The sequence below is a fragment of the Mustela lutreola genome, chromosome 2 (genome assembly GCF_030435805.1).
Source record: "Mustela lutreola isolate mMusLut2 chromosome 2, mMusLut2.pri, whole genome shotgun sequence".
NCBI classification, from domain to species: Eukaryota; Metazoa; Chordata; class Mammalia; order Carnivora; family Mustelidae; genus Mustela; species Mustela lutreola.
This window is the reverse complement of record NC_081291.1, coordinates 152,584,424-152,600,289: the sequence shown is the minus strand read 5'-3', so window position 1 is coordinate 152,600,289 and position 15,866 is coordinate 152,584,424. Positions and strand designations below refer to the sequence as shown.

The 15,866-nt window shown below is 33.0% G+C and overlaps 1 protein-coding gene across 2 annotated transcripts in view; it reads right to left on the bottom strand.

Annotated features, from left to right (window-relative positions):
* PLOD2 (procollagen-lysine,2-oxoglutarate 5-dioxygenase 2) overlaps positions 1-15,866 on the bottom strand; it is a 96,227-nt gene that overhangs the window by 17,168 nt on the left and 63,193 nt on the right. For both annotated transcript variants that reach the window (XM_059163838.1, XM_059163837.1), the window contains exons 6-10: positions 15,651-15,714; positions 14,112-14,209; positions 7,451-7,552; positions 4,300-4,425; positions 2,522-2,643 (exon numbers count right to left, since the gene is read on the bottom strand). In XM_059163838.1, the coding sequence (XP_059019821.1) occupies positions 2,522-2,643; positions 4,300-4,425; positions 7,451-7,552; positions 14,112-14,209; positions 15,651-15,714 (512 nt within the window). The remainder of the gene's footprint in view (positions 1-2,521; positions 2,644-4,299; positions 4,426-7,450; positions 7,553-14,111; positions 14,210-15,650; positions 15,715-15,866) is intronic.

The following is a 15,866-nucleotide window of genomic DNA, read 5'->3' as shown; positions in this document are numbered from 1 at the left end:
TATGTTTTTGTTGGGAGAGTCTGTAGCATTATCATCAGGAACAAGAAGGAAAGAACTACTTTTGGTACGCAGGATGCTTCCAAGTATTAATGGTTTCTACATTCGGGGCTCTCACCTTTTGAGCTCCGCTCCCTCACTGCTGATCCCAGTTACCACTTTCCACCATTGTCAGTATGTATCCCTATTCCACATTTGTTTCTACACAAATTTTTTTAAAGTTTTGTAATTATGTATGATGATAGATGGTAACTAAACTTATTTTGGTGATCATTTTTCAAAATGTATACAAATATTGAATTATTATGTTGTACATCTAAAGCTAATATATGTGAATTATACCTCAATTAAATACATAAATAAAAGAAAAAGAAAATAGCCAAAATTATTTTGGAATAAAAACTGAAGGAATTAGACTACTTGATTTCAAGATTAATATAAATCCCTGGTAATAAAGTGTGGCATTGATCTAAGATCAACAGAAGACAGTAGAGAGTTCATAATCACTCGTAAATATTCAGTAAATTTATTTTTTACCAAAGCCAGGTCAATTAAATAGGAAAAGAAAGCTTCAAAATAAAAAGGAGTGTTGAAACTACTGAAATTCCTTTTGCAAAGAATAAAATTTGATTCCTACTTCACTCCAAACACAAAAATATATTCAGGATGAATTGTAGATTGAAACATCTTAAACGTAAATGCTAGAACAATAAAGCTTATAAAGTTCCAAAGGATGTTTTCATGACATTGGAATTAAAAATATTTCTTAAATAGAAAATAAACTCAAAAAGCACAAAGCATAAAATTTTAAAAAAAGAGAGAAATGGAATTTTATTGAAATTCAAATTTCTTCTCCTCAAAAGACATGGTTAAAAAGTAAAAAATCAAGCCACAGAATGGAGCAAATATTCATAAAATATCACACACACCCCTTGTATACAGATTATATAATGAACTCCTACAAATAAACAACAAAAAAGACAAACCAATGTAAACAAAAATGCACAAAAGACTTCAACAGATACTCCACAAATGAATATATACAAATAGCCAATTAATATACAAATAGGGAATTCACTGTCAGGGAATTAAATTAGAATCACAGTAAGATAGTTTTGTTACCCAATAAAGTAGCTAAAATGAAAAAGATGGACAACATTAACTGTTGACAAATGTAAAGTTGCCAGTGGTCTAGACTACCTTGCTGTCAGCAGTATACAATGGTATAATGGTTTGGAGGACTATTTAGCAGTTTCTTATAAAGCTAAACATATATTGACTCTAACCCTACGCCCTAGTTAGTCTACTCTGGGGTATTTTCCTAAAATATACTGAAGCAAAATATGTACACACATACACATAGACATACACTTCTAATAAGGAGTCTTCATTAGCAATCTTAATCAAGTGGCTCCAAACTGGACATGATCTAATTCTATCAATCAGTAAGTATAAAATCATTTGTGGTATATTCATATGACAGTCTTAGTGATGAAAAGAATGAATTGCTGATAACTGTATTGACATGAGTGAATCAAAATACACTGTACTGAGCCAAAGAAGCCAGACACAAGAAAGTATATTAAAAAAAACTTAGAGAAAATAAGTTCCAAATGTGGATCCATTTATTCATTCTCCAATGAATAAATTATGGAACCATTAGTTTTGTCTTTCTGAGGCCCGTTTTCCTGCTTATATCTTTATTCTCACACAAGGCACTACCCATCACTCTGTACCGTGAGCTTCCACAACACATGAGAACATCTGAAGAGAAGTCACATGACTTATTCACCTTTTTCTCAGCAGCTCTTAACTCACTGCTGGCATATTCAATTAACATTCACTGAAAAATGATTGTTTTATTATAACCAGAATTTTACTAGTAATCTGGCTAAACAAAGAACCTAAAACTTTCTTTGGAGGGTTATAGTTTTATCTAGATTAGTAGGTGGCTAGAAAATAGGAATACCCTTCACACCCCATAATCTGAAATACACATTTTCGCCACACATAATCTTCAGATAGTAAACATTTAACTCACTGCTACCACAACCATACTATTGATTTGTCTAAGGATTTTTTTAAATATCTTATTTTAAGTAATCTCTGCTCCCAATGTGAGGCTCAAACTCCTGACCCAGAGATCAAGAGTCATATGTTCTTCTGACTGAGCCAGCCAGGCACCACTGTTGGAGTATGTTTTAAAATCTTGATCTGCAGTTCAATTAATAGTTTGATTAAATATGTTGACTCTTAGCCATATCTGTCTGTCTCTCTCTATATATGTATATCTATATGTATTATGTATGTAATTTCCATTGCCAAGTAAATACACACAAATGTAGATACAGTGTAACAGTAGAGGTGTGGCTCATGAGCATACACAAGTACATACGCGTGAACACATACACACACACACACAGAGTTGACATACTCAAGTTCAGGATACTAATTTTGAAGAAAAGTTGTTTTTCTTCATATTTCTTTAGTAGCAATTACTTAATTTAAATTGATTAAAACATACATTCCCATGTTCCTGGCTTCAGCTTGACTTAGATTTTCTTCTGGTCCTACTATTTTTATAGTATTGATTTCACGTTTAGCTTTATCAAAAAATACTTTGATGTCCTTTTCATGATAAACTTCCTGTAATATATTTTAGAAATGGAAAATTAGTGTGAAAATGACAATAGGATGACTGAACTATTCAGAAGTATTCATATGTAGCTTTGGCATCATATTCAAAGTTGTGAATTCCACAATTAACATATTCCCTCAATTACAGATGAAATAACCTATATCAAACACATTATATTTAAATGTCACCTAAATATCAAATGAAGAATCTAAAATAGATACATATCAATATCTTATAAATAGAAGATACACAAGATTTTTCTAACATCTACTCCTGGACATGTACTTGAAGAAATATTTAAATCCTGAGTGCTACAAAATGTTTCTCTTTGAAGGAAAAATGGCTCGTAGACTGAGAATTTCAGACATGTGCTTTAAAACATCCAATATCCAAAAAAAGTCTATTAAACCTAATAGATATTAATCTAAGTTATAAATATAATATTTTATAAAATAAGTATTATAATTCTCTCTGAAGCCAGAGAGAAAATGGTCATATATAAAATTGTATTTTTACAAAAAGTAGGTAAAGTTTAACAAAACTTCGTTGATAAGGAAATATAATAGGAAATCATGAGCATAAAACTCATCAAATTAGTATGATTCAACTGTGCTAAAATTTAGATAAGATTATGTGTGTCCAACATTAGAGCATTTCAGAGCTTTTTGTGTATTGTTTCACTAAGTTATTTGAAAGATTTTCACAGTTTGTTAAAACTACTTATAGCATAAAAGCTGCACAGAGTTAATTTTATATATAAAAAAAGAGAAGACAAAATCCCTTCTCATCACAAGGTCCTATGAAAGGAGGGGGACATAAATATAATGACACAATATAAAAAAAAAAATTTCAATGTAAATAAATATATCATGACACATTTTACGAAGCAAATGCTAAATGATTCACCCTTTAAGCTAATTTTAGCTGGTTTTCTGCAAATTTAAAATATTCTCTGGAAAAGGCAAATGATAAGCTGACATATACCTTAGGAAGAAAGAACAATGTTAAACAAAAAGCATTGGGCAAAACAGAAAATGCATACTTCATAGTTATTGTATTTTTCTAGAAGATGTTGAGTGTCAATTGTTTTAACTGGAAAGAGACAAGTAAATGGAAAAATGTTGAGGAAAAATGTCTTTAAGTTTAGATTATATGTGGGAGGTTTGGGGGAGGTTCTGATTATTTTTGGAGGAAATGACAGATTCAAAATCCTTTAGGGAAGAGAATGTCATTATATGATTAATCAAAACAATACAATATCTGGAAGCTATTTTCAGTTCTGATGTCACAGTATTAACTTAAACTGCAAACAATTTCATGACCAGTTCCATCAAAGGTCCTAGAACTAACCCAAAGGCAAAGGGATATAAGGACCTTTGGCATTTCTTCACTTATATATTAAACTGAGCCATATGAAAGTAGCTGATATTCCACTATTTGGGGTCTACAAAATTGGGTTTCATGGAACTCACTCCAATATTGTGATACTAGTTTTCAGACTCTAAAGTCCTTAGGTCCTAAAAAACCAGGCAGTAATTACCCCTCAAATTCTCCACTGTATTTAGCTCAATGGGTTATTTTAGACATAAATAAATAATAGCAAATAGTTCCAAAGAAGATCAAAAACAGTTTTCACATAAAATATTCATTTCTCAAATACTTACTTTGTTATGAATAAAGAGTTTAAGTGCGTCTTTTGGGTAATCCAGTGTCAACAATATGTCCAGAAATCGAGGTAGGAAAGGGGTTGGTTGTTCAATAAAAACTCCTATTGTTACATTTGGATGGACCTTTGTTTTATGGCAAACATAAAAGCAAATTATTACTAGTGTGGATGTACTCTAAATACTATTTAAGTCTTAATCAATACAACATAAAATATATTAGGAATATGAGTTCAACATAATCTGCTAAATATAATCATCCCGTGGCAATTGTCTAACACTTAGAATACACTCCTATGGCCCCCATCAAAGTGATTTACCCAACCATATCTTGACATTATGACTTAAGTTTGAAGAGGAAACTCACTATCATATTTATTATATAAAAGTAATAAAGGAAATTACCTACTCTACCATTCAATGCTTCCTTTATGATAGTTTTTAAAGAAATGTCCTTTACATTTGAATCTACTTATCATCTTCATCTAAGAATCAGAATGCTAATTGTGTTTCCCTTTTGGTTTCTATGGCTTGGAAATTCAGCGTTTAATTTATAGCTCAGATAAAGCAATCATAGAGGTCTTGAGCCTTTATCTCTATCTTTAAATATTTCTTTTATTCTCCTTTATGGATAGTACTTTATTTTGCTTCATTATTATATATATAAGAAAACCATTTTCTTTCACTAACATAGTTTATCTTGTTCAATCTATTTCTATAGATTTTTAAGAATTCTTTTTGGTTATGTTTTAGAGGATAGTTTATCTTTCATTCATTGCAATGAGAACTCTTGAAATAGTCATTATTATTTGTTCATCCTTATGATGAGCAACACTTACAACAAGGAGTAAAACGTTCCTGGCTTAAAAAATTTACAAATGATTGTGGAAGACCAAAACGTAAGTAAATGACCATGTAATAGTGTTATTATCAAAACTATATGAAAGATTTTGTTATAATGCCTTTTTAAAACATGTCTTAAAGCCTGAATTTAAAAATTAAAGATTTTTATAAGTATCATATATGTTTGTACTGAATTAGGTACCTCCTCTCCCATCTTTTCATGATGGATGCTTCATATATTTGTTACCTGGATCATAACTTATTATTTGTTTGCATTCAAGTACACCTTATATACTATCAGACTTCTTTATCAATTTATTCACTCACCCAAATATTTATTACTGAATAAAAGAATACAAACAACTAAAGACAAAATATCTACCCTCTAAGAGTTCTCAGTTTAAGAGGGGAAATAAGTAAAAAGAAGATTACAACTCTCCCTTATTAAATGAAATAATACATTTCATAATAACTTTAGAGTTACTTATTATTCCAAATTTCCACATGAGGAAAATGGAATTTACAGAAATTAAGCAACTCAGAATATGTAATTAGTAGGTAAAGATCAGGGTTTCAATGTGTTACCTTTTCATTATCCATCTAAGTTTGTTTTATATATTAATGATAATACAACAGTTAACATATATTGAAGGCTTAGCACTTCATATGTATATATAATTTATACATATAAAATATTATTTATATAATATTTCTTTACATAGAAAGAAACTTGCCAATGCCCACATCTAAGAATATGGTGGCCTGAGATATTAACTACCCACATAATTTTAATTTTCATATCCCTACTGCATAATAACTAAAATGTTTAAAAATTTAAGTAAATATTTTTTAACTTAAGTAAATATTTTTCTATCTTTGCACAAGAAAGTTTTTGTAAAGGAAGACCAAACAGATAAAAAGCATTAATGCTCCCTCTAAAGGACAACGCTACTTTCTGCAATAAAGATCAGGATGGATTTTTAAACATCACGGTGCTGCTTCATTCAGAAATATTCTGGCACTCTTTCCAGATAGGAAATATTCAGTTTGTTATTTGAGACACCAGCCAAAAAGTCTTATTTTTAAGAAAAGTAAGGCTCTATTCAGAAGCTCCTAAATGTGCACAAGTTACTCTTTGTCCTCCTTTTAGACAGTGATAAGCAGAGAAACTAATTCAGGAACTTCAGTTCTTTCCAGTTAGAGTATATTATATTCACACGGATCCAGGAGTTACAAAGACCATATAACTGGGAATTTTATTTTTGCTTATATTGGTTCTACCTATCTGGCATGTGGTAGAAACTCAATAAACCTATGATGAATGAAGGAAAGAATCAGTCTTAATGACAAAATCATCCCTAGAATCCAGCTGTTCATATACACAATAAATCTTCCAAGTAACGAGCAATTTCTTGGAAGAAAAATGTTACTATAAGGTATCCTAAAACTGCTCTGGTTGATGACAGAAGAAGAATGCATCAAAATGTTCTATAGGTAAATATTATTTCTCATTGCTCCTTTACCCTCAATGTATAAAAGATAACCTACAGCTATAATTGTATATGAATGTCTATGAAACATATAGCACCGTGCCTGGCATATAATATGTACTTGCAGTGGTCAAGAACACAGGGTCTAGAGATGACTGCCTACATTCAAATGCCACCTTTAATGCCTAAAAAGACCGGGTGTCCTTAAGCAAAATTACTTAATTTGTATGTACTTCAGTTTTTCATTTGTAAAACTGAATCAATGGTACTTAAGAGATTTTGTGAATTTTAATTGAGTTACTTTATGTAAAATACTTACAATAAAATCTTTGGTTCTATAATCATATGTTTTTTTTAAATCATCAATTTTGAAAATTAAGCACAGAGAATACTAGTCAATACAAATGCTAAAGCATTTTTCCCTCAGTGTTTTTTTTTTTTTTTTAAGATTTTTTTTTTTAAAATTTTTTTATTTTTTATAAACATATATTTTTATCCCCAGGGGTACAGGTCTGTGAATCAGTGTTTTGATTAAGTTAGCAGACTAAAAACAAGAGCATCCGATCATAAAAAGCTATTAAATATTTAACAACTAAGTCCCTTTTGTTGGGATCAATTACTAGCCAGTTTTACTTTCAAAAACAGTTCAGAAACACACAAATCTAGCAATTTTCTGAGTCATCATGTTTTGGCTTTATAAATCCATTATCTACCAGATCACTAAAACTATAAAATAACACGCTTCTTTTGAAAAATCATTGCATTTCATGACACTGTGCTTTTTATTTCTACATTTCACACATAGTCAATTCACTCACATCTACTGTTGATAAGTCAATGGTATCCAGATCACAAAGAGTGCAGCCATTATCCTGCGTCCATGCATTTGGTACATAGTTTCCAAAATAGTTCAGGAGAATCTAGTAAATGAAGGAAAACTGTATTAAGAAAGTAAGCCTTTCCTATCAATGTGCTTTCATTCCATAAACATCTAGCTTCAAAGCAGGTTTTCTGCATTAGATAGATTCCTTAATAATTCTGCTAACATTTAGCACCTAGAGGTATACACTGAACTAAATTCTCTCCAGATGATGAATCATAAAATCAGGGCAAACTTTGTCTAGAAAGGCCAAAAAATTATTTATAACTCACAAGGTCACTTTATTTCAGTATGTAAGAAATAATACCAGATGAGACAGAATTTAAGAAATATGCCAAATAATGAAACACAGTTTTAACTGAGTTAATGAGACTTAGCAAAAACACCATTGATAAGAGCCATCATGGGAACTGTAATCTGGTAATAAAATAAATATGATAAAAGGCCTAGTGCAGACACCTGCAGTGGATGGGGGCAGTGCCAGTGTAATCTCTTGCCAACCATCACCACACAAAACAGGTATTATATATTTACCTTATCACCAAAAAGCACTAAACTCTTCCAGGAAGCTCTGTGACCTATGACTATAAACTATGCTTCTGGGCAGTGGTTCAGAGGCACTGACTTCAGGAAAAGAAAGCTTACAGATTAGAACAGATCTAGAACAAGGTCCTAATTACTGCCCCCTACCCCCCACAAATCCTATAAACAGTAAACTGAAGTATAATACTGCTTCCCCATCTACCCCTTTCAGACCACTCAGAGCATCTCCTTTGTAACTCATCTTGCCCTCTCCTCAGGCATCTACTGGCAATCATTTCATTTGTAAAATATGAGTCGCTTGTGTGTGTTTTGGGTGAAGAAAATGAAGATAGAGACATAAACACTAAAATATGAGCCCTCGAACAAATTCAGAGTATTTCTAGAGTGCAAACATTATAGGGAAAATTCTGATTTACTTTTTAAAAAATCAGCACACTTTTCTACTGCAATTTCAATACCTGAAGTGGTATGAACATTTGTAGTTTTTAAATTTTTATGTTTTTAATTTCTTTTCAAAAACTATTTTACCTCAAGATAGTGAAGCTGCAGCAAACTAGGTTTAGCTGTGATTTTATAGTACTGTGAAAAGGAAGCACATAAAATCATCACTATGCTTATAAAATCATTAAGTCTTCATTAGAAAGGTGAGATAAACTCAAAAGAAAAACATGTCAATATATTAAAGATGGTCAAAAATGTACAGAAGTGCCAACTGGATTTTTCTAGCTTCCTAAGACCATAAAAGATCCTCCAGTTCGGAATAGGCGAGGTAATTAGTATAGTACCATTTTTCTAGATTCCTCTCAAATATTTCAGATACCATCCACATATTTCTTCTGTACTAAAACTGAAACAAATGTTGTTCAAACAGTACAATATTCATTACAATGAGAAAATCTTTGTGTAATCTGTAGAGTATGATCATAGGACGTGGAAAAGTAACTCATTCACATCTCTTTTGTACTACATGATAATTCAGAAAACAAATTACAAGGCAGGAAATATGTACTCATGAAATTCATTAATGACATTTCAAGAGTCAATGTGGTCATTTTAAATGTGCCTCTAAAGTAAAAACAAAAGTTTTGCTATTGTCAAATTACAAATGCAAACATCAATCATTCACATTCTATATAATATGGTTTTGAAGGAAGAAAAAAGATTCATGTGAAAATGGATCCTATACTAAGAATTATTTCTAAAAGAAATTTTAAAGCCCCTTTTTAAAGGCTAGTGGGAAATATAATTTTTGTTTTTTTTAAAGAAAAAACCTCCCCCAAATAGTTGGCCATATCTAGAATTCCCAACAATGTGTAAACACTGGGACTTTCCTCATCTCAGAAATCTCATAAAAATTAAATATTTATTTCATGAATTATTGATCAGTCTATTAGAATGCTTATGTGAATGTGAAAATGATCAATCTCTTTTAAAAGGTTAGAGCATAAAAGGCATTACTTTTAGTTTTCAGAATTAAGAATTTATTTTTAACCATTCCACTTTCTTTTTATACCTCAATTTAATTTTCATAGGATAATTAAGATATTTTAAAAGCATTACTTATGACTGGACACCTCTCTCTTTTGGATCTCTCACTACACATGGAGAAGCTTTCCATCACCCACCCACCCCCCTTCATTTACATCTGTTTTCTTCATTAAAATCTGCACACATTTATGCTGGCAGCTTTGGAAAGTTCAGAAAACTGTTTCTGTCGTTTGGCTGTTCCAGGCAGTTCTCAGCTACTAGGTGGTAGTACTTTTCTGATCCTTCTTGCACAATTATCAAACCCTTTCCAGGAATGATGTCATTTCATTGGCAGAGAAACTTTTCCAACCAATCTTTTCTTTTCTGTTTCTTTTCTTTTTTCTTTCTCTTTCTCCTACTCTTTCTTCCAAATCATCCAATTATTCAAGGTCATAGTGAACAAGTATGTACAAAATTAACATCCCTATTTTTATTGCAAATTATTTTCAGAAATGCTTATTTTCATATGCAAATTAGGTGATTGGATCTTCTTCTGTTCAATCTTAGCTTCAATAAAAATACCACCAATTTCATGATTACTTTAACATGTATATTATCTGATATTTAAAAGAAAAGGTTAGGTATTAAAGTAAGCATCTTATGATGTGTTACTAACAGTAAATGAGCTTCAAGAATAAAAAGTAAAGTTTCAGTCAGAAATCACAGTTCCTGTCTAAAAACTTATTTATATCAGATTCTATGTATCTAACCAAGTATGAAAATAATTAGGTAGATAACATATTTCAAATAAAATGAAACTTTATTTTAAATAACACATTTTAAATAAAATAAAACTTTATTTTAAAGAACATATCTTAAATAAAATATTACTTAAAAACAAAATTATTTACATATCATTATGAAAACAAATGAAAACTTTAATGCTTATAGATATAGACGAAAAGGACATAAAAACCGAAAGAAATCATGAACAAAACAATATCAAAGTGTAGGTTAGTGGAATAAAGTGATTTTTTATTAATTAAAAATTTATATATAAAAATTTAATTTATAATTAAAAAATTTTAATAGCATGAGATTTAGAGAAAATAACTTTAATAACTTCAGTCCACAAACACATTAAAAACAATTTATCATTTACAGATTATGTTCAATTTTTAAATGAAAGAAATGGCTTAAATATTATGTTAGGTCAATGTTATGGTCCAAAGACACTGACATTATAATCACCCTTTACTAAATAAAATAATAAGTAAAATTAACTTACAAAAATTCATACAGAATATCCTTTTGCCTTTCATGAGGACTAAAAAAACCAAGTTTGTATCTAGAGAATAATCTGCTTTCTTTCCCCATTAGCCTGGATGCAGGGGAAAATGTGATCTATTCATGTGCCTCCAACTTTAACATAATATTACTAAATAAGGTATTAACATAAAGTAAAAGTTTATTTACATGATCTTTTCTCAGATGTTTTTGTTATAGTAAGTATATTTTTTTAAATTAACATATGATGTATTATTTGCTTCAGGGGTACAGGTCTGTGAATCATCAGTCTTACACACTTCACAGCACTCACCAGAGTGCATACCCTTCCCAATGCCCATAACAAATATAATTTTTATAATAAAAAAAATTTACTTCACTTTGTTGCCAAATAGAATCCCAGGAATATACACAAGATGGGATCATTTCACTGTTTCAACTTTATGGAAGTATATTTTAAAACCTGAATAAAGTGCATGATTGTGTAGGAAAATATAAGATATTAGAAAAAGGGCAAGGATGAGGAGATTAAAACAATGAATTTACATTTGATTTAAAAAATTACCAAGAAGCAGCAGCACCCTACTTAGTTATAAAAGATGTCCGGTTGTGCAAAAGTCCTGGCCTAATTGGCACTAAGGGTCTCAGACAGAGAGCTAGGACAGACACCGTGAGCATGCACGCACACTCACAAACACACGTGCATGCACACACACGCACATCCTGTAAAGTGCTTCGTAGACAAATCTGTCCATTTATCTGCTTATGGAGAGTTCCAGGACCCACCTCCATTTTATGAATTTTTGCTCTGCCAAAAAATCATCTGTCTTAACACTTTCAAGAATAATGCTAGGTCATTAGATTGTTTCTATACTCTTAACATTTTTTTGAAAGGCTAATATATGCCAGACATGGGCTGGACCCTGGGGAAACAAAAAGTAGATTTCACCCCTGTCCAGCATGTGGCAATATGTACTGTGACAGAGGAAGTTCCAAATATTATAAAAGTATGCAGGAGACCTAAGTCTTTAGTCCTTAGTCCTAAGTCTTTAGTCCTTTAGTCTTTAGTCCTTTTAGACACCTAAAAGGTAAAGAAGATTTAGTAAGTGGGTACAGCAAGTGGGAACTGGGGCCAGAGATGTGAATGAAAGGCAGGTACATAAGATTTGTAGAAAGAGAAAACACTAAACTTGCAAAGTTCAAAGTAATTCAGAATGGTAGGAGTTAAGGGAGAGAAAGGGGGAGAGAATGAGTGAGTATGAGAAATGGATGTGTGGATATTTGTAGGGTCAGGAGAGGGGTAGTAGATGCAATGGTGACCACTAAACCCAGAGTGAAATTTTAAAAAGAGCTTTAAAAACCAGTTGAGAATTTGGATCTTTACCCTGAAGTCCACCGAGGGCATTACACAAGTAAGTGACGTGACTGGCTTTCTGCTTTAGCCAAATGCCCTAGTTCCAGGCTCCTGGTGGGTGAATGTGAGGGGTGGTAGGTTGCAGGTGGCATGAACTAAGGAAGCTATCAATGGCACTGAGAATATTAGACAAACCTCCATGTACAGAAGTCAGAAAAAGCAGCTCTTGGATTGGGAGTGGGCAAGCGATCAGAACACAACAAAACCTAGTTTCCAGTTAACCAAATGGATGAAAGAAGAGGCAGAGCTGGTCTTAAGCTCCAGGTCTCATACGATACACAAATAAATCTACCAATGAAGTATGCAGACGTGGAGGTCAAGGAAGACACAGGAGCTAAAGCAAGGACGTAGAAATCACCAGCATTAAGATAGGATTGGCTGACCTAGGAATGAAGCAAATTAACCAAGAATTTGTGTAGAAGAGAAAAGGAAGATGTCTCAGATCGATACCTGTGGAATGCTTCACTGAAACTAAACTAAGTAAAGGGAATGCCCCCAACCACCCCCAAGTCACCCCCACACACAATGTGTTAGATTTTTTAGATTTAATAAAAGAGAAAAAGAGAGAGATTCAAGAGGCCAGACAATTAGTGGACAAACCAGCAGAGAACTGTGCAAACAAAGAGAAAGAGAACCAAGTGGGATGAACATGGTCAAATGTTATCTTTGGGTAACGTAAAAATGAGGGCTGAAAAGGATGTCACAACAGATGTCAGCGGAGCACTTCCTGTATGGTGGGAAGAGGAACTAAGGTGGCAGTAAGTTGTCTCTTCCTTAAAGAATGTGGCTGTGAAGAGGGGGGAGACACGCAGGATGGAAGGCTGGGGATGGAGGAGGATGTTTTAGTTTGTGCTGGCTCCGTTTTGTTTTAAAATGGGAAAAACTAGAGGATCTTTAAAATGCTGATGAGTAGGAGAGGATAGAGCAAGGAAAACTGATCCAAGATTGAGAGTCGTTACTGACCCAGCAAGAGGGATTTGCAGGAGGTCTGGAATGGGACAAAAAACAAGGCAGAAAGATGAACTAGAGAAGAGGAATCTACTTCTTCCAATCTGATCACGGAAAAGCTGCCAGTATGGGCTTCCCCTTGCATTTCTTCCCATCCATGTAGCTTACACTGGAATTCCAGACTACTCAGTCCTCTGAAACAGCAGACATCACCCTACCCCCTCTTCCCACAGCGCAGATCTGTTCATCTCTTTTCCAGGGACTTGTGAGTACACTAGGCATCTTAGTATCTCCTAACACTGCTTTAAGCACAATTTTTATGAAATAGATACCTAAATGATAAATAGATAGATAACTACCAAACTTATCCATGAATTTTTCTCTCAATAACATTTTCAGCAAGCTCAATTATATATATTTGAAAAGGATCCAAAATTTCATTAGTCCCATTAAATCTTTGTCAATGATAACCCAGTAAACTTTGTAGAACATAAGTGCAAGAAGCTTCCGGCCATAAAAAGTTACACCTCAATCTCAACAGAGTTGTTAAGCAAGAAAATGGTGACTTACAGACCTGAACATTTCCTATTCAGATAGGGTATCCTGTATGAGGGAGATACGACTTATTCTCTCGTTTGCTGTTATTATTAAGCACTAAAGTGAAATGTGTTAAAAACAGAATGGAAAGGTATCCCTTTGCTTAGGCGATCTCATCAGTTGGATGAATCTGAAGGAAACCACATAATTTACAGTGTAAAATATGAAGCTAGTAGATTGCTAGCACCAAAATAAAGCCTCTTAAAGACACTAAAAAAGGACGAGGAGAAGGTGAGGCAGGGAAGGGAAGGGGATGAAGGAGAAGGAGAAAGGACATTCTATATGTTGCTCTAAAGTCTATCTCCAAGAAATAAAGAAACGGGGAAAAATCACTGTGACTCACCTTGGTGGGTCCATTTCCATTAACTGCCACTGGTAAGGTTTCATAAAATACATTCTTAGCTCTGGCTTTGCCATTTTCAAATCTCAAAACAACTTCATCTAGGTTAAAAAGAAAAAAAAGGACAGATTTTAGTCATTTAAAATGTGTGTGTATTCATATCTACATATATGTGTGTACATTATTCTCTATCTTCTGGTTGTTGGAGAATCTCCCGCAAGTGCCATTCCATGTGCCACAACATTTCTATGAATTTTGCCTAAGCCACACCAGAGAGCACTTCAATCACTCCAGCCAGGCACCAGCAAACTGAGGTGCTAAGCCACTGAGGTTTCCGGCAGAAGGAAAGCTTCTTTATAATCCTGCCCCCAAGGACTCTGGATAGTCATGTGATCCAGGATGAACTAAACCATTGAATTGATTCAACTGTGAAATGGGATCCTTGCCTGCCTTTCAAAGTTCTCATGATGATAATAACAACATAAATATGGGAAATAGAACACTGCCAGACATAAGCAAGGTCTCCACAGTTGGACATCATTGAGAGCACTGCCAGTTCTTGAAAATCAGGCCTCATGCCAATTCCAGGAATACACAGGTCAGGTGGTGTTGTTTCCCACATTTTCTAAACACTCCAAACTAAATGCTTTCATCCTGAGAAACTTTATAGTGTATGCACTGCCTTGAAGAGTTGTACTGAATTGCAATGTATTTTTAATGTTTAAAGTATTAATGCATTAGTGAATTAATGTGTTTTTATTTTTAATATATTAATTAATTGATGTATTAGTATATTTTTGCTAAGATATATGTCTATCAAGGAAAACAAACACAGGCATACATGCATAGGCACACAAAAACACAGACACACAAACACCCACACATTCCATAGTATATGTGCCTGATTACCAGTTACCTTCAGCTAGGTAAAGTACTCTAATACTCATACTCCTGATAATTCACAATATGAAGAACTTATACTGAAAAATGTGTAATAATAAAGTATAATTAACTTAAAAATATATCTACAGTCTCCAGATGGTGAAACACTAAATTCTAAATTACCTAAAGCGAGAAGCTTATCTTTTTTTGCACCAGTCTTAGGACATGATTTTAAGTAAATGAATTTCATTATGTCAAGTTAAGCTCGCTCAAGTCCATTATTTTTTATTTTTATTCTATTTTATTTTTTTAAGATTCTATTTATTTATTTGACAGAGAGAGAGAGAGATCACAAGTAGGCAGAGAGGCAGGCAGAGAGAGAGGGGAAAGCAGGCTCCCTGCTGAGCAGAGAGCCTGATGAGGGGCTCGATCCCAGGACCCTTGATCCCAGGACCCCGAGACCATGACCTGAGCCCAAGGCAGAGGCTTAACCCACTGAGCCACCCAGACGCCCCCTCAAGTCCATTATATTTTAAAAGTGGTAATATCTATACAATAAACCTTAATCATACCCCCAAAATAGATATGACAAAGGACAGACAGTTGAAAACACTTGTATTCATTTGCATACATGAGCAATTCAGTATTTAGGAAACATACCTACAGCTCCATTTAATGCCTGGAAAATTTTGCATTTGTGATCCAATGTGATGTTAATAGCTTCCTAAAAAGGAGAATACAGATACCATTGAAATATGCAAACAATACTATCATGTTACTATATTTTATTTTTTGCAGATTTTAAGGATCTTATTTGTGAATTTTTCCAGCAATATTCTTCTGAAAGACAGAAAGACTGTAATTTTATAGTTGATT